Source organism: Hyaena hyaena, unplaced genomic scaffold, assembly GCF_003009895.1.
Source record: "Hyaena hyaena isolate Hyena2069 unplaced genomic scaffold, ASM300989v1 scaffold_720, whole genome shotgun sequence".
Lineage (NCBI taxonomy): Eukaryota > Metazoa > Chordata > Mammalia > Carnivora > Hyaenidae > Hyaena > Hyaena hyaena.
The window spans coordinates 291,585-317,183 of record NW_024081348.1 but is presented as its reverse complement, the minus strand read 5'-3'; the positions used below and the strand labels follow the sequence as shown (position 1 = coordinate 317,183).

General features: G+C 40.8%; 1 protein-coding gene across 1 annotated transcript in view; it reads right to left on the bottom strand.

Annotated features, from left to right (window-relative positions):
* DNAH5 (dynein axonemal heavy chain 5) overlaps positions 1 to 25,599 on the bottom strand; it is a 270,172-nt gene that overhangs the window by 23,823 nt on the left and 220,750 nt on the right. Inside the window, exons 67-75 of the mRNA XM_039217767.1 lie at positions 22,491 to 22,626; positions 21,350 to 21,666; positions 20,646 to 20,801; positions 19,370 to 19,552; positions 10,455 to 10,698; positions 9,123 to 9,237; positions 8,457 to 8,647; positions 3,838 to 3,959; positions 1,941 to 2,090 (exon numbers count right to left, since the gene is read on the bottom strand). Coding sequence (XP_039073698.1) covers positions 1,941 to 2,090; positions 3,838 to 3,959; positions 8,457 to 8,647; positions 9,123 to 9,237; positions 10,455 to 10,698; positions 19,370 to 19,552; positions 20,646 to 20,801; positions 21,350 to 21,666; positions 22,491 to 22,626 — 1,614 coding nt within the window. The remainder of the gene's footprint in view (positions 1 to 1,940; positions 2,091 to 3,837; positions 3,960 to 8,456; positions 8,648 to 9,122; positions 9,238 to 10,454; positions 10,699 to 19,369; positions 19,553 to 20,645; positions 20,802 to 21,349; positions 21,667 to 22,490; positions 22,627 to 25,599) is intronic.

Here is a 25,599-nt window from a genome sequence, read left to right as displayed (position 1 = left end):
AGAAGGAAGGAAGGAAGGAAGGAAGGAAGGAAGGAAGGAAGGAAGGAAGGAAGGAAGGAAACGAAACGAAACGAAACGAAACAGAATGACTTGAACTTTCTACACTGTCCTTAAGGCAACAGTTTGACAATTCTTTTGGGGAAGATAAAAGTAATGAAGTTGAGAAGAAAAACTGAAGGAAGGGTGATCTCAGTTGCCCTGCATTGCAAAACTCATTTTTCTTTTCTCAATAAATCACTGAATCTAATTGTTTTCATGATGTCTTGGTACCTACATGGACTTGGAGATGGTTACTCCATATGGTTTTAATACTCCCTCCAGAGAGTGAAGGGCTGAACTTCCTAAATTCTATTATAAACCCAGCCTGTTTTTACTGCACGGTGTCTTTGGAGAAGCCCCTAAGGAATCAGCCTGAGCTGAACATTTAAGTTTTTCACTGTGAAGGCAGGATACAGCGGGTCTGGTTAGCAGTGGCATTTCCATGATGGCAGGCCAGCAAATTAAAGGTCTTTGAAAAAATGAATCTTTTGGAGGCAGGATGCATACTTATGCCACATGTAAAATTCAAAGAATCTTAGGCCAATTCCTGCATCAGGGGTTGTGAGACTTTCTGGGGTTATAGCTATAGATTTGGGAATATTGTGCTCCCCTCTTGTCTGTCTCTCCTCCTAGTAACTTCTCATCATTCCTATTTAAAGGAGTGTCCTTTTACCACTAACAATATGGAGCAGACATATCATTTCTAAGTTAGTATAAAAATGGTATGCAAGAGTTATATATTACCTTTATGTTATACCTATATGACAACTTACAAACACAGCTTTCTCATTCATTCATGTACCATTTAGACCAGAGAAGATTATTAAATCATTTAGCCCAAATGTACAGCTTGCTGTCTTTATTTGTTTTTCCATTTTGCACGTAGGTATTGGTAGAAAATTACAAAGATGACTCCAAGAAAATTCTCATTGGGATTAAAATTTTTAATATTTCTTTATATTTCAAAGGAAATTCTTAAAAATATTCTCCTAGAGAAAGGAGGACCCTCTTGCACTGTTGGTGGGTTTGCAAACAGGTGCAGCCACTCTGAAGAACAGTTTAGAGGCTACTCAAAAAGTTAAAAATAGAACTACGCTATGATCCAGAAGTTACACTACTAGGTATTTACCCAAAGGATACAAAAGTACTGATTCAAAGGGACACATGCACCCTGATATTTATAGCAGCATTATCAACAATAGCCAAGCTATGGAAAGAGCCCACATGTCTATCAACTAATGAATGGAAAAAGGAGGTGTGTGTGTGTGTGTGTGTGTGTGTGTGCGTGCGCACACACAACAGAATATTACTCAACCATAAAAAATGAAATCTTGCTATTTGCAATGATGTGTATGGAGCTAGAGTGTATATATTAAGTGTATATATTAAGTGAAATAAGTCAGTCAGAGAAAGACAAATACCATATGATCTCACTCATATGTGGAATTAAGAAAGAAACAGATGGACATAAGGGAAGGGGAAAAGAAAGAAAAGGAGAGAGAGAAGCAAACCATAAGAGACTCTTAACAAACAGAAGAAGAAGATGGATGCAAGATGGGCTAGACAGGTGATGGGCATTAAGGAGGGCACTTGTTGGGATGAGTACTGGGTATTATAGGTAAGTGATGTATCACTGAATTCTACTCCAGAAACCAATATTGCACTGTATGTTAACTAACTAAAATTTAAATTTAAAAAAGTGTATATATATATATACACACACACACATATATATACACTCTCCTAGGTGTGCCTGGGTGGCTCAAGTTGGTGAAGCATGTGACTCTTGATCTCAGAGTTGTAGGTTCAAGCCCCACACCAGGTGTAGAGATTCCTTAAAAATAATCAAAAATCTTTTAAAAAAATATATTTTCCCATTTTTTCAAATATGTACTTTTTACCTGGGCAATAGTTCTGTCAGGACACCAGGATCTAATAAGGAGAAGGCGTCTAAAGCAGTCAAGAGATTTATCATAGGCATTTGGAAGGGGTTCTTCCTCGGGGTTTTCCTTATCAAACCAAACTTTCCACATTTTCTCATTTCTTGATATCTGAAAATATCAGGGGATAAGAATTGCATCACAGCACAGGAAAATCTGTCAGTAATAGTTCACAGATATTTCTCATCAAACCTTCTGACCATTCCAGACATGTGTGAATGATATCCTTTGACCCTTTCCTTATTTTATATTCTAGTAGCAAAAAGTATGGAAGTCTAAAATCAAATGTGATTTACTCTAAAGTAAGTCTGTATTAACGGCAGCTTACAGCTAGCTTTTGAAGTAGGGAGAGTCTCGGGTTGTTTAATGTCTTCTAATGCCTTTGTGGTAACAATTTTGTAAGGAATAAAGAAATCAATGAAAACTCATTTTCATTATTTTAAGGAAATCTGATTTGCCCCATGAAATCCTCTCATGATCAAAAACAAATTCATTTAGTTATTCACAGATGCTTCCTCATTTCCCAGGACCACTCCTGGCACAAAAGAAGACATTTAATACATGTTTATTATTGAACAAAAAGCTGTTTGGTCAATACTCTATTAATCTAGAGTAATTTGAAATATACCACTTCACATCATCATCAAATGAATAACGATACCCATGTTTCCTTTAGGCAATTGATAAAGAGGGAAAGAATACAGTCCATTATCCTTTGGAGCTTAAAAAACTCAAAGAGAGACAAGCATTCTGTCAGTAATCATCTCAGAAACATAGAACAAACAAATAACATCTGAAGATAAATGTAATCCTATGTTCTCTGGTACATTCCCTTCGATTAAAGCCCCTGCTATATTTCTTGGAGGCCTAATCAAAGGAAAAAGCAGTCCAGTGCCGTATTTAGAAGGTATCATATAAGAGTAAAAAGCAATAATGTCCCTCAGTCATGAGAGACTATATGACATGGAGGGATTTCAGGCACAAGATAATCCCCTGAAGACGGCAACTGTTATTGAACAGATATCGGTCCAGGAAAGGTGACTAGCAGTCATCTTCCAGGAGAATAAGCTGGAGTGCATTACAACCTCCCAAATGAAAGTTGTTTAATTACATGGTAGAAATAACACAGGTCACCAGGCATAAGCCACAACATAAAAATATAGCTGAACTTTAAGCTTCCGGTCAACTAAAACTGGGAGGAAACTGAAGAGCCGACCTTAGCTCATGTTCTGTTATAAAAAGCCTACAACTTATGGCTGAATAAAGCCACCTTGCTGTCAGTGTGACTTCTCTCTGGTCCTCTGAGTTTTAAGAATCTGTTTTCCGGTTTGTCTTCATTGAACTCTCCAGACCCAACTTCTATGATCCCAGTAGATACACAGTTCATAGGGAACTGGCTGGTCGGGAAAGGAAAATAACTTGTAAAGAGAAAGAGCCAAGCAATGGCATTAGATTTATGTCCAGATGCTTGGTTCAGGCAATATAATGGAAGGACAAGGAGAGGAAGAAGAAGAGAGACAAGAATGAGAGGTAAGCATTTAGATACAGGCTGTTTGTATTCTTTTCATTCAACCTCCAGAAAGAAGGCAAAACTAATGATCTAAGTAAATCTATCAGGTTCCCCACCGGTGGCTCAGCAGTTGGTGATACTGACATACAGCATAGGACAGCAGCAGTTAAACTTGGGTGGATTACACTTTATCAGAGAGTGAGCGAGCATGAGGAAGGTCAAGCACAGGTAAAACTGTTGTACGAGTGACAATGTGAAAAAGTCCCCCTTCCACAAATATTGTAGCTAGTGATAAATCAGGCAGCTTCTCCCCGTGACACTCCCGTGTTTATTCAATGCACAAGTTACCTGATCAAGGACATCTGAAAACTGCCTAAGTTTGCTGAGTTCCACTAAATTCAGCCACGTCATGTCCAGGATCCATTTAGATGGTTTAGGAGGACAGGCTTTAAGGTCCAGTGAGGCACCTCCTTTAAAAGTAAACACACAAAGTTACTAGCTCTTTCTTTCTTTACTCTAAAACAATCTAGTTATAAAAGCTTTTGCTTACACTTTTCATTTTAATTATTTTACAACCTTGACATGTTGTGAACTCAGAAATATGTCATAGTAACAGACAAGCTTTAAAATGTAGTAAAGGAATAGGCGATTTTAGAAAAACACATTTAAGAGTCAACAATGTAAGTGTGGACCAAGGGGAGGCTGAACTCTGTCCTAGCCCCACCTGGTCTGGGACAAGGTGTCTTATCTGTCTGGGTCTCTGTTTCCAAATATATGCACGCTGGGAAGAATGAAGCCTGGGTGTTGTGATAATGACAGAGTGACAGAACACATATGTGTAAAGCACACAAAATGGGATCAAGACCATAACAGCATCACTAAATGAGTAGCTACTATCAATGTTAAGAAGTGCATGATGTCGGGGCGCCTGGGTGGCTTAGTCGGTTGAGCCTCCGGCTTTCGGCTCAGGTCATGATCTCGCGGTTCGTGGGTTCGAGCCCCGCGTCGGGCTCTGTGCTGACTGCCAGCTCAGAGCCTGGAGCCTGCTTCAGATTCTGTGTCTCCCTCTCTCTCTGACCCTCCCCTGCTCACGCTGTCTCTCTCTCTCTCTCTCTCTCTCCTAGAAATAAATAAAAAACATTTAAAAAAAAAAAAAAAAAGAAGTGCATGATTTTAGCACAGCTCTTTCAAGGAGAGAACCTATCTAGAAATGTCAGCAGCACTACATGTGTTTAAAGAGTTCTCTTCTATAAGTCAGTATATTATTTATATCATTTTGAGCCCATCCAAGGATCCTGTGCTATATCACTTATTTTTGGTCAATCTAACCATAGCAAACATTTCCGTTGGGTAGTGACTCTCATCTTGCTGCTGATTTACCTAAGCTCACACAATTCATGTAACTCTCACAGTATCATAAAATAAATGACACTTTAAAATGTTACTGTTGCCCACCTCAGAAAAACTAAATGTGTAAACAATTCATATTTTAAGTCAGAGGAAGAGTTAGAAAATCTTTATAGGGTGAAATATACTGTTTAATAAATACCATCTATTAAACTGTTTCAGGGAAAATATGCTCCAAGCATAATTCTTAAAAGGATATAATCAATTTGTTTAGCTAACTGGCTAACTTTAAAACCCTTTTCTGAGCAGAGCAGGTCACGAACAAATAAATAACACTCAAGATATTTACTGAACCAATCTCTACTTTATCCAGGTATCATGGACCCCACTAAATTACTGTCTTTTGCCAAATCCATCTTAGTATGTTTCCCAGAAGGTAAGTGTGGCCTTGAAGCAATTTTGATAAGATTATTAACTCACAAAATCAAAACAGACTGCTTTAAAAGCAGGGAGCAGTTAAAGACCTAAGGACAATGGCATTATGTTGAAAAATGTCATACCAATTTCCATGGAAACCACTCACTTTCCAACAAACTCAAAAGAATAAGATATTCACCAGAGAGGTAAGGAGAAGCTATTTATGGAAAGGAAAAGGTGTTTCTTGCAACCAAAGCATTATTCATTGTTTAGTCGAGGGTAACTGTGTCATGAATACCTCATCTGCTTCAAAAGTGTACAATGGACCACAGAGAATGATTGTAATGGGATGGGTACAAACCTAGTCCTGGATAATATGGTACCAGACTAAATGTACTTCTGATGAATAAACAGTTGGAATAGGAATAATTCAAAATAAATTCTCAAGATGATTGAGACTTATGCCATTGCTTTCATTCTGTAAACCCTTACTTTGGGGAAAAAAGTAAGTTTGAATTTTTAAGGTAATACTTTGTAAAAATGATATGTTCTTATAACAAAAAATGTAGACTAGTTATACCACGCAATTATAAGGTGGTATAGCCAAAGCAGATTTAGCAAGTCATTCAGACGGTCCTTTCCCATCTCAGAGATGAGCAAATTAAAAGGCCAGTATCAAAATAATGTTGCTAACTGAATAACATTTTCAGGGCACCTGGTGGCTAAGTTGGTTAAGCATCTGGCTCCTGATCTAGGCTCAGGTCATGATCTCACAGTTCGTGAGGTCAAGCCCTGAGTCAGGCTCTGCACTGACAGCATGGAGCCTGCTTGGGATTCCCTCTCTCCCTCTCTTTCTGCTCCTCCTCTTCTCTCTCTCTCTCTCAAAATAAATCAAAACATCTTTTAAAAATCTTTAAAAAGCATTTTCAGGCAAGTAAACACCCTCGCAGAGGGAGTTCACTCACTGGCTAACTCTCACCAACATAACCAACTGAGAGCAATCTTACAACAGAACTGTGTTCCACAGTTTCTTCTGACACTCCGTTTCACAGAGCAGCATTATAAACCTGTTGAATGCCAAGGACCCACAAAAGCCTATGTAAGCCATGGTCTAATCAAAAAAAACTAAAATACTAAAGAAAATATCACAATGCCGATCATTTACTGAACATAGTCTATGTGCCAAGGTTTACACAAATTGTGTGACTACTCAAGAATCTGATGATGTAGATTTGACTATGCTTGTCTTACAGCTGAGGAGGTGGAAGCTTGAAAAAAAGTTAAAGAACCTGCTCGACACACTCCTCAGGAAATCGGCAAAGTCACTATTTTCACTTAGTCTTCCTTAGTCTAAATCCCACATCTGCTATCATCACACTGAACTGTAACACACTTTACAGTATTCCAACCAGGTCTGGATGCTTTTCATGAGGAGATGCACTCCGTGCCTGAGTTGAGGATGTCAGGAACAAGTTGCCACAGGAGATTTCCATCAGCTGGAGGACCAGTCAATGAGACCAGAAACCAGTACTATTTGAAGGGCTCAGTGAAGAAGTCAACCCTGACACCAAATATCTAAGGGATGTCTCTCCAATGCATCCACGTGCTCTGATTCAAGAAAATTGAAAACTAGAGAAACCTAAAGAGCAAAGTTCGAGGGTTACAGACAATTAAAGACAGAGAAAGAGAGAGAGAGATTGTCCATAAATCATACATTTCTTTTCTTTCTTGTTAAGTTTATTTATTTTGAGAGAGAGAGAAAGAGAGAGAACACAAGCAGGGGAGGGGCAGTGAGAAAGAGGGAGAGAGAGATAATCCTAAGTAGGCTCTGCACTGTCAGCACGAAGCCCAACGCAGGACTTGATCTCACGACCCTGGGACACTGAGATCATAACCTGAGTCAAAACCAAGAGTTGGATCCTTAACCAACTGAGCCACCCAGACGCCCCATAAATCATACATTTCTAAACTCAAGTGTAACCAAATGAGTCTTTATTGTTTCTATGAGATACGTAAGCAAATGCATGTTTATATGAACATGAACATGCATTTATTCACATAGAAGTCTGGGCTTACACCCCCAGGGCACAGCATGTGATACCCACACCCCTCCTCTACTGCTCCGTCAGGGTCCTTCTCAAGTTGCTCTGCAAATCTACTCTCCAGGTGAACATGAAAATCTCCCTCCACCCCCTGTAGATAAAATTGGGTCTCATCTAGAAAGATAGACCTTGTCTCAGAAAGGTGTAGTAGCTAGAGCCATAGACCCTAGCATCATTTCCACAGTTACTTTAAATACTTTTTGTCCAGACGTTCAAGAATGTGGGAGCAAATCTGTTTCCTAGTCTTCCACTGGGCTGTACTTGGCAGTGTCACAGGGGACTTGTGTGTGAGTGACGCCTCAGCAGATACAGAATAAATATCTGCAAGCTGAGCTCCACATCACCCCACCCATGGCCCCAGCCTGTCTCATGGGAGGCTCGAACCCCACCAGAGCCTTGATGCTGTTTCCTCTTCCTTTAACACTCTTTCTCTGCATGGCCCTAAGGCCAGCACCTCCTGTCTCTCCAGGCCTCTGCTCACCTGTCCATCTTTCAGGGAGGCCTACCCATTAGATATCCCACTTAGATATTCCATTTAAAATGTTAATTCCGGGGCGCCTGGGTGGCTCAGTAGGTTGAGTGTCCGACTTTGGATCAGGTCATGATCTCACAGTGCGTGGGTTCGAGCCCTGCATCAGGCTCTGTGCTGACGGCTCAGAGCCTGGAGCCTGCTTCAGATTCTGTGCCTCCCTCTCTCTCTGACCTCTCCTGCTCACGCTGTCTCTCTCAGAAATAAGGATAGATAGATAGATAGATAGATAGATAGATAGATAGATAAAAATAAAATGTTAATTCCCCTTCCCCAGTCTGCACACCCTGCAACTCCCCATACCCCGTCCTGCTCTGCTTTTTCTATAGCTTCTCCCATACTATACAATTTACTTATTGTTTTATTATGTGCCCCAAGTATCTGTGCCTTGGCATATAGTCGATTCTCACTAAATATTCGTGCAATCAATGAATAAAATATTTCACATATATGCAGCCTCCAATGAAATGCGAGGAAACTATTAGAGCCAGAAAAAAAATAATACCACACAGAACCTTCAACGAATTCCTACATCTGGACCTGTGTACAACACTTTCTATTGTTATACTGACCTTTAATAAGGGTGAGAAATTCTTCATGCTTCACTCGGTTCCTCTGGATGTCGATCTTCAGGGTAAGCAACAAGGTAAACAGGAACTTGTGCTCCTCATACAACCCCCGGGCTGCATACTTATAAACCTCATAAGTCATATGCTCAATGATATTAGCGATCCTCTTGCTCGTAATTGGGCTCTTGACAGACCTGGAGGAGAGAACACATAAATCCAGCTTACCCCACTGCCCTTTCCCACTGTCCATAAAAACAACATCTTTAACACAGAATACGTAACTTTGGAGGGCCGGTTCCTTTTTACACAAGAATCAGCACCCTCAATGGAAAATAACAAGCATTCCCTCAACATAAAATAACATAACAGAACCCTCCAGATTGCCTAAATCAATTTCACCCGCAGGGTATCATCACTCACTCACACACACACAAAAATCTTGGGAATTTAATGAAACCAAAGGAGTCAATCAATGGAGGAATCGTTGGTAGAGGCGTCTCTGAGCATAAAATGACAAATGAGAATGATTTGGTATCACACTGGTAATTACACTAAACTTAGGTTTTAGAGGGAAAAAAAGTAGCAAAAGGAAAAGAAGTTATAAATGTGTTGTCATCATTCGAGCCCACAGATATAGAATTCAGCTCGGCTTCCTGAGTACAGACGTACCGGGCTAAGGAAAGGTCAAACAAGCCGAGAAACTGGCGGAGTGAAGTCTGATACATTTCATTAACCAAGCGCATCTCAGTGACGAGGAAGTACAGGATGCTGCCCCGTGTAGCCACTGAAAGACAAAGAGCAAGGTTGTGCACAATACGAGGGCAGAAAATAAATGATCCGCGCACAGAGCAGCCTAAGCTCTAAATGAAACCAACAAGTTTTATTTTGATCAATGACTATCCACCAGCTCCCAGAGTCTAGAGCGATGTTCGTGATATATATTTAATTCTTATGTATAAGCTTTGTGTAAGCAGTCTGCTATCTGTATTTATCACACGGCATCTTCCATTTTAGGACCTCTTATGAATTTAGAACCCTAAGGAATTTGACTATATTTCTTCATAGGTAGAAAAGACAACTGATGGGATAGCAAACACTCTAACATACTGTGTAGAGTGTAGGCATCTTATGGGCCTCATTCTTAAGCTCCATGAAGAGCCTTCACTGAGCCTGGGGTCAGGTTGGCGAAACAAGGCATCATCGCAAAGATGATGCTTCTGACTCTCCACCAGCAACTGATGCTGTTTTGAGTATTTTTTTTTTCAGTAAGAATGATACATTTCTAAAGGGAATTGAGTTCTTTTAGCAGGCCCCTCTTAAAACCAATGAACAGCACTGCTTTGCAAATTGCTGAGTAATTTGCACTCCCAGGAGACCAAGGAACCACCTTCTAATACAAAGACCACAAACAAAATCCTGGCTCATGGTTATGAAATGACAAAGAACTAATGAGCAGCCCACACACGCTCCACTAATCCCTTAAATTCAAAACTGTAGTCAGATGTTCTTTAAAAGGTCTCCCTCCCGAGGCAGCTGGGTGGCTCAGTCAGTTAAGCGTCCAACTTCAGCTCAGGTCATGATTTCATGGTTGGTGGGTTCAAGCCCCACGTCAGGCTCTGTGCTGACAGCTCAGAGCCTGGAGCCTGCTTCAGATTTTGTGTCTCCCCCTCTCTCTGCCCCTCCCCTCCTTGTGCTCTCTCTGTCACTCAAAAATAAACATTTAAAAAAAAAAAAGTTCTCCCTCTTTACTTTCTAGTTTAAAAATAAGTTCACAGGAGCCTTAAAGAATTTGCCAATGCCCGTGGATTATCTGCACCTAGAAAATTTACACCATTAAAAAATGTTTTCATCTCAGTTTTACTGAATATGTCCCAAAGCAACGTCACAAAACAGTAATGGCCACCCCCTTTCCCACCGTCCTTACTTCCTTCAGTTTCTCTGATTTTGGTTTGTTTCTCACTTCATTTCCCTGTGACATTTGTCTTTCATTACCAAACTCACCAGGTCTGTATTCCTCCCGGGCTGAGTTAATTTGAATTTCCGTCTCGGCCGAAATCTCCAGCTTCTGCGTCACCTCTTCCGCGGTCTTTTTTGTGTTGCTCAGCACAACGATGAGACTCTCGTCTTCCACCAGGGACCCCTGGGTGCTCGTCAGCCGGTAAAGCAAATTATCTTCTAGCTCCTTCATCCTTCTTTTGTTTGCAGTTACATCTTCCAGGAGATGAGTTCTCTCCTTCTCCAATTCCTGTTAATTTGCATAAATATATTTTCTTCCTTAATTAACAGCTATTGCTTGGCCATTCCTGACAAAGTTCACCTAGTGAGCTGTTCTCAAGCTCCTATACTGCAGTGATCACACTTGGCTGCAGGAAATCCATGAAAATAAGAGAAGAAGAGTTAATGGAGGAAAAAGAATTGGTAGCAAACCACGTGAAATTTGCTAAAAATACTATCGATATCCACTGTACTATTTCCTAAAGTCAAATCATGTTAAGTGACTTTTGTGATTATATTTAAGCTTGTTTGAAAGGTGAAATATATTTGAAAATAGATTGAAATATATTTGAAAAGATACATACAGATCACTCAGAATAGACACATTTTCTTCCCTTTAGTCTCTTTACTTATAAGAGCTCTGCTATTGTTTGAATGCCATTATGTTCAACTTGCTAGTTGAAATTGTATCCAATTCTCTGAAAAGCAAGGGTTCAAAATGTCAGGCAAACAACCTGTACCACTGCTGCAGGTACCTTTGAATTGAATAATCTTCCGGGCCTGAACAGGTGCTACTCTCTCCAAGAGAAGTGAAAGTTCTAGATCTAGGCAACCAATGGAATGGGAAAAGATAGTTGCAAGTGACAAATCAGATAAAGGGTTAATATCCAAAATCTATAAGGAACTCATAAAACTCCACACCCGAAAAACAAACAACCCAGTGAAGAAATGGGCAGAAGATATGAACAGACACTTCTCCAAAGAGGGCATCCAGATGGCCAACAGACACATGAAACGATGCTCAGCATCCCTCCTCATCAGGGAAATACAAATCAAAACCACGCTGAGATACCACCTCACACTAGTCAGAGTGGCTAAAATGAGCAAATCAGAGAACTCTAGATGCTGGGGAGGATGTGGAGAAACGGGCACCCTCCTACACTGTTGGTGGGAATGTAAACTGGTACATCCCCTCTGGAAAACAGTGTGGAGGTTCCTCAAAAAGTTAACAATAGAACTCCCCTAGGACCCAGCAATAGCACTGCGAGGAATTTACCCAAGGGATACAGAAATGCTGATGCATAGGGGCACATGTACCCCAATGTTCATAGCAGCACTCTCCACAATAGCCAAAACATGGAAAGAGCCTAAGTGTCCATCAACAGACAAATGGATCAAGAAGATGTGGTTTATCTATACGATGGAATACTACATGGCAATGAGAAAGAATGAAATCTGGCCATGTGTAGCAACATGGATGGACCTTGAGGGTGTTATGCTGAGCGAAATAAGTCAGGCAGAGGACAGCTACCATATGTTTGCACGTATAGGAGGATTAGGAGGAACTTAACGGAGGACTGTGGGGGAGAAGAAGGGGGGAAATGGTGGGGGAGAGGGAGGGAGGCAAACCATGAGAGACTCTTGAATGCTGAGAACAAACTGAGGGCTGATGGGGGTGGGGGGAGGGAAGGGGGGTGATGGGCATGGAGGAGGGCACTTGTGGGGATGAGCACTGGGTGTTATATGGAAACCAACTTGACAATAAACTATTTGTAAAAAATAAAAAAATAAAATAAAATAAAAAATTGGACAGGAAGATATGCATCAGTGAGTTTGCTTGAAAACTTTTCTAAATATAGTGCCCATGAACAAGGTTCCTATGCTTAGCTGTGTTCATAAAGTCATACGCCTTTCAGTGTAAACCCAGTATGGGGAAGCCAGGGAGCAATGTGTGGTTACAAGGCATTGTGGGCAGTTCCAGCTGTGACTCAGTGGAGCTACCTGGGCACGTGCCACCACACTCAGTTTTCCACAGCAGCTTCCGCAGGGTAAGTATCCGGTTGGGAACTCCCAATATGGTTCCGCAGGTATAGCAGATTCTACTCCCTGCTGAGAGAGCTAGACATCTGAAGTTATCAGCAGCAATTGGGGCATCTGAGTGGCTCAGTCAGGTAAGCATCCAACTCTTGATTTTGGCTCAAGTCATGATCTCGTGGTTCGTGGGTTCAAGCCCCGCATTGGGCTCTTTGCTGGCAGTATGCAGGCTGCTTGGGATTCTCTCTCTCCCTCTTTCTCTACCCCTCCCCCACTCGTACATGCACTCTCTCTTTCAAAATAAATAAATAAAGGGGAAAATTCAAATATTTTAGCTTCCCACAGTTTGTGCACTATCATGATCATCCTTAGGTTACTAAAGGTGAGCATTATAAAAATAAATCCTCACCTGAAATAAAGAAGATGTGGTTTATATCTACTTGGCAATGAGAAAGAATGGAATCCTGCCATTTGCAGCAACATGGATGGAACTGGAGAGTATTATGCTAAGTGGAATAAGTCAGTCAGAGAAAGACAGGTATCATATGTTTTTACTCATATGTAGATCTTGAGAAACTTAACAAAAGACCATGGGGGAAGGGAAGGGGAAAAACAGTTTCAAACAGAGAGGGAGGCAAACCATAAGAGAGTCTTAAATACAGAGAACAAACTGATGGTTGATGGAGTGGCAGGGTAGTGGGGGAATGGGTGATGGGCATTGAGCACTGTGTATTAAATTGATGAATCATAGGAATCTACCCCCGAAACCAAACCAAGAGCACACTGTATATATACAGTATGTTAGCTAACTTGACAATATTATATATACATGATTTTTAAAAATAAAATTAAGAAATTTTAAAAAATAACAGCCACTTAACTCGACATAATACCTGTTGACATGCTAGCTTTTATCTAACATTCAGCTGAAATAAAATTGGACATAACAAAAAATCCTCACCTGAAGAAGACAGGTAAGGGAAGGAATGTAAAGCCAGGGGGGAAATGATGGTTTTGAAATCAGGAAGACACATGTTTGAATCACAGCTCCCAGGATCTATCAGCTGCACAGCACTGGTCATGTTATGTAATGTTATGAGCCTCAGTTTCCCCATCTGTGAGATGGATGTAAAAGGAGCTCAGAGAGTGATTATGAGGATGTAAGTAGTAAAGCAGCTATAACAGTAACTGAATCATGATAGCTGCTCAAAAGATGTGTCTCCTCTCTTCTCCCCTCTGTTGATTCATTCCAAGCATGGATTTTTGGAAGCACTATAATACTTATTTGGAAAATAAGCAGTCTGAAAAATAAAATTATAGGTTGGCCCAAAATAAATCATACTTTAGAATTTCACACATCATCACAAAAGCATAATAAAGTGGCTGCAAAAGGGATAAAAGAGGAGAACTTTCTAATCTTGTACTTACGCTAAGGATGCATGTTTTCATGAGTGCTGGGACCAAAGTACAGGCTGTCAAGTCCAAACAGCGCACCCAGGGGCACATGGGTGGCTGAGTCGGTTAAGCGCTCAACTTTGGCTCAGGTCATAATCTAATGGTTCATGAGTTTGAGCCCTGTGTTGGGCTCTGTGCTGACAGCTCAGAGCCTGGAGCCTGCTTCAGATTCTGTGCCTCCCTCTCTCTCTGCCCCTCCCCTGCTTGTGCTAGGCCTCTCTCTCTTTAAAATAAATAAACATAAAAAAACTGCACCCAGTTTTATCAACTCTTCAGGCATAATATGTTTTCCTTCATCCATTTCTTCCAATTACATAGCTGCTGCCCTGGTTTGGGCTTTAATTATTCCTCATGGACTACCCTAACCATAACTGGTCTTTCTGCTGACCCTCTTCTCTGCCCTCACCCCCTTTCCTGCCCCCAGCCAGTCTGGGATTTCCCTCAGCGGTTCTGAAAGGTCCAAAATTCTCAACATGGTTTGTAAGACTTATTACAACCTACATTTCCAATCTCGTCTCCACTTGAGAACTATAGAATCAGTAGCAAAAGCCCCCATGTGGCTCATGAAAGTCATTATTCACAAAATAAACAGTTACTATAATGTAGACAAAGTAAAAGTAAAAAATAGCAAGTAAAAGCTTGAACATTATTGAGATGGTTGTGGTCAATTCAGTATCATTGTTAACACCAATCACTTTGTCAGTTAAAGTAACCACCTATGTTCCCGAAGAATTAAAATAAGGCTAAGAATACATCCCCCTCCCCAGAAATTTGAAACTGACAAAATAATACACCCGAAAGTAAACAGTACAATTTAAAGTAATTTGGATTTTTTTTTTTGTCTTCTTTTTTTTAAAATATGATTTATTGTCAAATTGGCTAACATTCAGTGTGTACAGTGTGCTCTTGGTTTGGAGGTAGATTCCTGTGGTTCATCACAGGGACCCTGGCGGTTCAGTCAGTAAAGTGTCTGAGTTCAGCTCAGGTCATGATCTCACGGCTCTGAGCTCGAGTCCAGCATCAGGCTCTCTGCTCTCCATGCGGAGCCTGCTTCGGATCCTGTCTCCCTCTCTCTGCCTTCCGTCCACTCACATGTGCTCGCTCTCTCACTCTCTCTCCTTCTGTCTCTCTCAAAAATAAATAAACATTAAAAAAAATTAAACTGTGATAATAAGAAAAGCATCCCCAAAGTGATAAAGTACAGCAGTGATTCAGGGCAATTTCATGAAACCTACTATTTATTAATCAAATGATCAAAAATTAAGTGGTTCAACAAAGATGCAAATGAAAACTAACATTATTTGTGTACATAAACTGCATCTGTAACCAAAGTTTTGAAATCAGTGAAAGAAAACAGATGATGGCCCTCAAGAGCCCCCTTTCTAATGCTTCACCCAGGCTTGCATTCCCAAAGGCCCCTTCTCTTCTGCACCTTACACTGCGAATTAGCATAGAAAGATGAAGCAAGAGAACTCGGACTTACCTTTTCTCTATACCACTGAGCTGGTGATAATGACGTGTGTTTAGGGGCTTCATTAAATTATCTCTCCTGTAGGTTCCATTGGATGCTTCTACCACCAACGGAAGCCAAGTACTGTACCTGTTAGCTCATCCAGGATTCTGAGCAAGATGACTCCTGAGGCCTGGTGCTGAGTGGCCAGTAACTGCTGTTAATCTATATTAGTATTTTTCTCCTGATAGTATATGGGTCTCTTTGGGTTCAAGGTGAGGGTGGACCCAAGGAGTTTGTGTTGTGTTGTGTTTTGTTTTAAGGAAAGTCATTCGAGAACTACTGGTTTAGTACCTGTTTAAAATGATCTCGATACCCCACCTTCTGGAGACGGCAGAGGCTGCTTACATCTCCTCACAGGTATGTCAGGTCAGCAATTGTGTACGGCTTTGATGGGACATTGAGCAGCTCACACAGTTAAGCGGACTGCTTTGGAGCAGACAGCAAGGTGGAAAGTCCATTTACAATCTGTCTTCCCTGCATTGCCAGGCTCTGAGGTTTCCATTCATTTCTTTTTTTTTTCTTAATTTTTTAACATTTATTTATTTTTGAAAGACGGACAGACAGAGCACAAGTAGGGGAGGAACAGAGAAAGAGGGAGGCAGAATCCGAAGCAGGCTCCGACTGTGGGGCTTGAACCCACAAGCTGTGAGATCATGACCTGAGCGGAAGTTGGACGCTGGACTCCTGCTGAGTTTAGGGATTTAAAGCAGAACAGCCTGTCTCTGGTGTCCTAAGTTACTGTTCTGAGCCACCTTCCACAGAAAGAGTGAGCAGACCAGTGAGGAAGAGTTGGCAGACCTGTGAGATTTAATTTATCCTGACTGTGGAGGAGCAGCCTCGATTTCAGCTCTGTGTGTAGGGAAGATGCTGTCCAACAGCAACTTCTTTATCTCTTTCTTTAATGTTTATTTATTATTTAGAGACAGAGAGAGAAAGAGCAGGCAGGAGAGGAGCAGAGAGACAGAGGGAGAGAGAGAGTCCCAAGCAGGCTCTGCGCGGCCAGTGCAGGGCCCAAAGCGGGGCTTGAACTCATGAACCGTGAGACCATGACCTGAGCAGAAATCAAAAGTCTGATGTTGAACTGACTGAGCCACCCTGGCGCCGCCTCCCCACACTGGCCAGCACCAACTTCTTACTTCTGGAGTCTTCCCTGCTCCTCACAGCCCCCCATGGCTCAGTAACATTTTATATTGATACAGTGTATGTAACAATTACCTAAAAAGTGACCATGTTTAGAAAGACTGCATTGTCATGGGGGTCAGAGGAACAATTTGAACTTGAAAACACTTTTTGTATCTGTCAGCTCTTTTCAAATGAGTTACTCAATTTCAAGAAATGGTCTGAAAGCTGCAGGTATCATGTCAGACCCACCGGCCGCCACCCAGGCTGAGAACATTGAGCACCGTGAGCAGGAACATGGGGAGAAGACCACATGCTACAAAAGAAAAGCTGCTTGCAGGAAGTGTGTTGCTTAAAATTCATCAAAATTAAGCCCAACAGCTCACTTCTTGCATGAGACCTTGTGTTAGAGGAAAGAAAATACAGGTTGTGGCTCCTGGGTGGCTCAGTCTCATCCATCTGACTTCAGCTCAGGTCATGATCTCACAGTTCGTGAGATTGGGTAAGCTTGAGCCTGGCTTTGGGTGAGCACAAGCCATGCCTCAAGTAAACACGAGCCCTGCTTTGGGTGAGTCCTGCTTCTCTCTCTCTCTCTCTCTCTCTCTCTCTCCTCTCTCTCCCTTTCTCTCTCTTCCCCTCACTCACTTGTGCCCTCTCTCTCTCTCACAAAAAAAAAAAAAAAAAAAATAGGTTATGTGTCTAAAATAATATGGCTCAGGGCAAGGGACCCTCTAATATTATAAGAGAGTGGGAGTCACATTCCTATGGCCATACTTTTCCTAAGAATTATATACTGTGAGGCTGGAATGGATTCTCATCAGGAGACAATAGTAAAAGAGTAATTTTCTCAAGATACTCAAGATATTTTTCCAGGAAGTAAGAAAAAGCCCCACTTGGGATCCATATTGGCTTTTCAAGGCTGTTCAAATCTTCAAAGCAGTTGGGGTGCTTGGGTGGCTCAGTCAGTTAAGTGCCTGACTTCAGCTCATATCATGATCTCAACAGTTTGTTAGTTCGAGCCCCGTGTCAGCCTCTGCACAGCAGAGAGTCTGCTTTGCTTGGGATTCTCTGCCACTCCCCCATTTATGTGCGCGTGCTCTCTCTCTCTCTCTCTCTCTCTCTCTCTCTCTTTCTCTCTCTCTCAAAAATAAATAAAAACATTTAAATAAAACTTTAAAAAGCAAAGTCTTCAAAGGAGTTTAAAGCACTCCTCACTTCATCTTAAACTTCTGTTGTAACAATTATGGCTGCATTGCCAGAGCTATTTCATTGCAAACAAAATCTATCAGGTCAAATTATTTCTTCCAAGGAGACTGTATTCATCTCAGCTGAATGTGAGGAAACCAAAGACAAGTACATTATTCAAACTGCCATCAGGGCCTCTTATCTCCCTGAACTAATGCCACAGGTGAAAGCCGAGTGGGAGACACGGGTCACAGACGCTGCCCCAATGACTCTCAGGGTTCCGGGCTCAACCTTCCATGCTATTGATCAAGAATCCCAGTCCTTCCTCGAGTAACCGTATGGCAGTGCTAAGCTTCCATAAGCACCAAAAGAAACAAGCACATATTCTTGTTCTTATTCTGTCATTACCTCAAGAGACTTCAGGTCTGTGGTAGGAACTCCGGCATCTGCTAACTACACAAATCTACAAAGTCAGATTTAACGCTCTTAATGCCACTTCCAACCATATGACTCCATGATTTATGCACTATGCTCTAAAAACTCAAAAGAAAATATTTATAAAAAAGTGGGGAGGGGGGATGAGCCCTGGGTGTTATATGGAAACCAACTTGACAATAAACAATTTAAAAAAACTAAAAAAAAAAAGGGGGGGTGGGGTGGGAGGTGAGATAACAAAAAAGAAAGAGAACATATAAAAGGACTCAGAAGACCAAGCATGAAACATACAAAAAAAAAAATCAAAATAATGTGAAAGACAGATTCCAAAATTTTGCCAATAATTTTAACCTAAATAAATCTTTTAGGTCAGTGGAGAAGGGGGCCATGAAGTAAACTAGACTCCTCATTGGTAACGAACTCAGGAGACAATCAATAGCAACGTTGAGAGTTCGTATGGTTTTACCAAAGCAGTCCCATTAAAACCCTCCAGATTTCTTTAAGATTCACCTGCTCCCTAGAGAAAATGCTGACTCAAAGCAAGGAAGTTTATGAATTATTGGCCACTTTTGTTGAAAATGAAGTTATTCCGCAAAATAGAAGTAAAGAAAGCAGATATGGAGTTACGCTTGCAGAGCACAACTAAGCCAGCAGCCTCCAAAAGGTGCTCCGTGAAGGTCTGGAGCCCCAAATGTCTGTCTTGTCAGATCACACACAGAGCTCTCCTAGGTAACAAATGAGACTTGAGAATGTGGTGTGTGATCTGCTGCAAAGGTTTAACTTTATATTCCAAAAGCATAATCATGAATCAAATGAAAACAAAACCTAGCTGTATCCTTGGAACCTAAAAGTCAACAGGTGAATAGAGCTCACAATAGAGCAAACTTCAGAAAAATAAAGCAAAATACGACCAGAATAATGACGTCGAGCCTGAGACTGATAATCTCATAGTTAATATCCTTAGTCTGCACAAAATCAATTGATTAATGTGATTTACAAGACACAGATAAAACATATGGGCTAATTGGTTAGTAATTACCTAAGACACCTGGAAATTAACAAAGGGAAAAAACATAGGAACAAAAGTGGGGGCTCAATCCTACTACAAATTTTATATTATTTTCCTCAATGAAAGAATCGCAACACAACACAGAAAAGGAGGTGGTCACACTTCACTCACCTGTTTCTCTGTGAGAATGACTCTTCCTAGTAACTGATCTTCCAGACCTTTCATGGTGACAGTGAAGTCAATGATAGAGGTCCGAGCACTTATTTCGGGGGTGTAGGCTGGATTGGGCAGTTTGGTGGTAATGTAGAGTTTGAAGCCTTCCATCACATCTACTTCCTTGTCACCAACTTTCACCTTTATTATAAAAATAATGTTAGGGGCACTTGCATGGCTCAGTCGGTTAAGCATTCAACTCTTGGATTCAGCTTAGGTCAAGAACTCTCAGTTCATGAGTTTGAGGCCTGCATCAGGCTCTGTGCTGACAGTATGGAATCTGCTTGGAATTCTCTATCTCCTTCTCTCTCTCTCTCTCTCTCTCTCTCTCAAAATAAATAAGCTTTAAAAAATAACTATATATAAATAAATAATGTTAAAAGTAATAAGACAGAAATACATCTTACTGTGTCCCTTTCTGCACAGGATCAAGCATTGCTTTAAACAATTATGTAACTGGAGGTATTTGTAAACTGAAAAAGAAGTGGTCATTGGGCATTCACAGGGCTTCAAGCCACTAGGATAAAAGGGAAGAAGGAGGGTAGGAAGGATGGGCAGGAAGGAAGTTCAGTGTATACCAATATATACCATAAATGTAGAATTTAACACCAAAATTGGTGTGATCATTCCACAGAAATGAGATGGATTCCTTACCCAAAATCTGGTCCAGAGGTCAAGACTAATGATATCGCATGTGCACCAAAAGGGAATGAAAAGGTTTATTCTCAACTATGGAGTTTTGGGGGGGAGATTAAGGTAGGCACCCAAGCAGGTCCAAAATAATTGCTTGAGAAAGTAGGGGGAAATGGCTATTTTAGGGTTTTATGGTGGCTGGGGGGTAGGAGTGGGATGAGAGTTTCCGCACAGGGCATGAACAGAGGATTGCATGGTTTGAATTTCCCACCAATGACAAAGGAGAGAGCCCTGGGTTTTCTTATCAGCTTGCCCAGATTTGGGACAGAAAGAGTGAGGGGCATGATGGGTTTTGAAAGACGTCCACAGTCAACCACCAAAATGGAGTCAGATTCTATGACACAAGTGAAGTAGATATCTCTGAAAGGACTACTTTTGAACACTTGAATCCCAACTCAGGAGGTATAGAAGAGAAAAGCAAATGCCTCTTGCCGCTGCCTCAAATTTGAGCTACCACCTATTGAGAAGATTTCATCTGTGTCACATTTACCTGGCCTCATGGTAATGGTACTCCACATCATTGTCAATAGGTTCAACTGACCTTAAAGGTAGACCCAGTCTTAATGAAGTTTCTCTCCAAAACATTATCCAGTGCTGGGTCTAATTCCTCTCCAACATCTTCAATAAGCAAGGGCCTTCCAAGAGAAAGACTATCCTCCAGGTGGTTTCTGAAGTACTTGTGATTTAGAGATGTGATCTAGAACAGGATCCAAAGTATCATGACGCAAGGCCCAGAGATGACAAATATTAAATGGTCCTCAAGCAGTCTATTGCAAAGACTTTTTGAAATCCTTATCTGGAACCCATACTTGGTGAAATCATACAGAAAGCTCAAACTGTTTCCATCCTTATCCTTAGCAAGCTGTCATTCCCCTGTGCAACCTATATTCTCACTACAACCACCAATTTTGTGACAAATAATAAAGGAATAATCATGACGTGTCCTTGTAAAATGCCGTATACTCTGTGATACAACTCCACTGTGCTCTGTGCATCACAGAGAGCTTTAGGTTCTAATAGAAGAGAGTCTGAAACCTTTGAAAGATGATATTAGTAGAGATTAACACAAATGTAAATACAATTTTTAGAAAAGAATTTAATATTGGATTTTAGGCTTGCGTCTATTATTGATCTATTGGCATTACAATCTCTACTATTTTCAAATATTTCTTTATTCTCCGACTCTTGTTCATCTGGGACAATCAAACTTGACGAGGAACGTAAATATACTCGAACACAAATTACCTGGAGTTCATTCTGGCTTTCTTTATTTTTAATCCAGATCTTCCCTTGAGTCTGTGGATCAATTAACAGAGGATAGCGAGATGCCTTTGTGACAATAATTCCATTCTGAATGGATAGGTCATCATTTGGCAGACCTTGGAGGTTCCATTCACTAATCGTAGGGGCATCAATCAACATCTCATTGAGATTTAGATTGTCTCCAAATGGGATTTCCCGGACTTTCATTTCCTTCTTCCAGTCATTTAGCAGCAGATTGCGAAACTCTTGGTTGAATGGACCAGAATAAGATAGAAAAGCTGTAGCCAACAATACATCCCCTAAAACAGAAAACAAAACACCACTGAAGTATTTTATAATCAGCCTTGTAATTATGCAGAACATTAAAAATTATTTTAGAGGCAACCATTCTTTTTATTATTATTATTTTAACATTTATTTATTTTTGAGAGAGAGAGAGAGAGAGAGAGAGAGAGCATGCACCAGTAGGAGAGGAGCAGAGAGAGAGACACACAGAATCTGAAGCAGGCTCCAGGTTCCGAGCTGTCAGGACAGAGCCTGACATGGGGCTCAACTTCAGAAACTGTGAGATCATGACTTGAGCCAAAGTTGGATGCTCAACAGACTGAGCCACCCAGGTGCCTCCAAAGGCAACCATTGTTTTTAAACTAACTTCCAGAAACCAAACTGTAACCCATGTTGCTATGCCTTGGTGAATAAGCAGTAGGTTGGTTCCTTGTTAAACAGTATCCAAATGGTCCATCAAGTAATGCCTGCTAGTGTCAAGCACTAGATTATTTTGACTCTTGTTGGATATATGAGTATGACTTTGGAGTCTAAGAGATACAAAACTTCAGAAGACAGAGCCTCCATTCAAAGTGACCTTGATCAACATGACCATTTGCTCATAGAAGAATTGATAAGAGGTTGAAGGTCATTAATATATCTAATCAGGTTTGCATAGATGCCAGACCAATATTCATCCTTCTGAAATATCTGGACACACACACACACACACACACACACACACACACAGAGGAATTTGAAGTACTAGAGTGTTGGCATATATTCTGATAAAAGTTTCACTTTGCTAACTCCCTACCATAGTCAACACATACTCTGATTAATAAAGGAATGTACATACCTACAAGTCTTTTTGTTTGTGCAGCAAACTCTTTACTTTGCTCTGTCCATCTTTCTTTTTCTCCCACCAAACCACCGATCAGCATGGAAGCAGTCTGCATCTTATGTCTGCACCTCTCAGCATCTTCGAGCAAGGTCTAAAAAGGGCCATAATCAGAAGAAAATTTATGTTCAGAAAAATACAGCCTCTGGCTCAAAAGTATTTTTAAACCATTATATATTATGGCTTCTGAGACTCGGGAGCCATTTCTTGGGAAGCGTAAGATTCGATGCCTGTGTGCCTGTGTCAGCCAAAGACTGTCCCTTAAGCCTTCATGTGGGGTCCTGAGCCAACGGGTCAGACTCTTCCCACGTATTCATCACTAAGAGATAACAAAGACCTGCATCATTTATGACTTCCCTATAAGGAATAGAAATAAAAATACAAGCATACTTACTAATATCATATAGCACAAAAAAAGTAAAAAAAATATATATATCTCTGCTTGAAAATCGGGAATAGTTCTCATGTTAAAATTCTAGCACCATTATTGTTTTATCTAATTCCACATCTCCTTTTTCCTTAGGTGAAACTTCAGACCATCCCCAGATTGTGGTGTTCCGAGGCTTGTTCACAAATCCCAGTGACACCTGACTCAGCTCTGACTCTGCATGTCAGAGCACCTTGAATTAGACTTCCCTCTGCTGTTGCCACACAGTGTTCAGTTCTTAAAAATAAATGGTCCTCCTCTTCTCCGTCTGAAACAACTGTTAATTCTACTTATAAAACCTTATATGTATGAAATAATAGTGGAATAAAATTTTGTTACAGGACCAGTCACTGGAAGTTCATTTAAAATTTATGTATATGTTATACATAATATATTATATACTTATATGTTTTATATGCTAAATGTCTAATAAAATAGAGGATTATTTAAATAAATTTTGGTGTGCTAGAGAATGAAAATACTCTGAAGACATTAAAAATTATCTTGTAAAAATTTTTATAACTAAGAAAGAGATTAATGATATATTACTAAGTTAAAAACTCAATTTAGGGGCACCTAGGTGGCTCAATTAGTTGGGCTTCTGACTTCGACTCAGGTCATGATCTCACGATTCATGGGTTCAAGCCCCACGTTGGCTCTGTGATGACAGCTAGCTCAGAGCCTGGAGCCTGCTTTGGATTCTGTATCTCCCTCTCTCTCTGACTGTCCCCTGTTTATGCTGTCTCTCTCTCTCTCTCTCTCTCTCTCTCAGAAATAAACATTAACAAATTTTTTTTAAAAACTCAATTTACAAAGCAGTATGTGCTGAATTATATTTTTAAATGTTATATTTTACATATATTTTTAAAACATATGGAAATCAAGGAATATGTTCAGAAAGGAAATGATAGCAAATATTTTTAGTGTTCATTTCCAGGATTATGTGTCTTTTCCATAAAAAAGACAAGTTGTTTTGTAATAATAACACAATACAGTGTTTTAGAAAAGCAAGATATTTATTCTAGTTAGTTCTCTGGGATTCTAGTTTGCTGTGTTTTCCTTTCCCCCTAGAGTTAATTCAGAAAACCTAAAACCCAGCTGGGGTGCCCATACATCTATATGGCCCATATTTCTTTCTTAGTTTCTCTGCAAGAAGAAAGATACCAGCTGTGAAGTATGATACTGCATCATTTACTTCTACCTCCCTTTGAAACAAACTTTTCATGTCAAAGCTATTTTTAAGATTAGGTCATCTAGGGGTGCCTGGCTGCCTCAGTTGGTTAAGTGCCAGACTCTTGATTTTAGCTCAGGGCATGATCTCACTGTTCGTGGGTTCAAGTCCCATGTCGGGCTCTGTGCTAACAGTGCAGAGCCTGCTTGAGATTCTCTTTCTCCCCCTCTCTCTGCCTCTTCCCTGCTTGCACTCTCTCTGTCTCAAAATAAATAAACTTAAAAGAAAAAAAAAATGATTAGGTATCTTCCTGAATTTCATCATCCCCACTCCCAACTGGCCAGATAAGAAAATGGCCAGGGCCCACTTCTTTGGCTCTTTTTTTTCTCAAATCCCACATCCTTTAGGAGATGAGGGTAAAGGGAAGGGAGGGTAGATGCATGAGAGTTAGAAGCAGCTTTTCCCTCCAACTCTGGCTCAGGCAGGGAGCAGAATCCCATGGGCTCCTTGGACAATGTCCCCATCTACTCCGTTAGTGACTAGCTGTCCAGAGGGCCTAGGGAGGGCAGCCTCCACAAAGGCATTTCCCTGTGCGGAGAGGGGCAGGGCATACACTTCTTCAGGGGACACGCAGGTCTCGGCCGTGAGCTTATCCATCTGACCATGATGAACTGTGGACTCAGGGCCCTTCCTCACCCTGCCTTACATAGGCCTGTAACCCCCCTGGACCTTCAAGGAGCCCTATGCAGGGGGAAGGAGCCACAAAATGACTAACGGTCAGGTTCACTCCAGCATGTTGGAGGTAGATGGACTCACAGCCAGATTTTGTGGTTTTTTATTTAAAAAGCTTGACACTTGTTGAAACAAGTCTTGAAGTCAGAGCCATACCTTTACAGGAGCAGATCGTGTGTGGTCCTAACAGTAGATGCTCAAAACCAAAAAAAGGATATTGAATGAATTAATGAAAAAAATGTTACAACTGAAACATAATAAAAGGAGGCCTAAAATATCTTTAGTATATTCAGTAGCATCTCTCAACATAAGTGAGTGTCCAACATGGTAGAAATTACCACATTTTCCCCATAGTTTCTGAGGTAGACTCTGAAATTGTGATGCTAATTGTCTCCTTATATTGTGATATGTGACTCCCATAGAGTATAATTAACAAACCTAGATAGGTGTCAGATAATTACTTCTCTAAAATTTCTAAAAAACCTCTCATTTTGCTTTCAGGAGACTTATCTTTAAGCAAAAGTATCCCACGTTCTGCGTATGGTGAAACTGAAGTGTTTAAGTGCCCTTGCTGGGACTCCCAGAAGAGAACGGACCACCAGAGCAGGTATCTCAATCCTGACAAGAGAGGACTGAGAAAGGGCATGAGGAAACTCCAGAAAATCATCAAGGAAAGCACAGAGTGAATCTATCTCTTATTTACTAAATACAGGATTTATCAGAGGCAGATACAGATT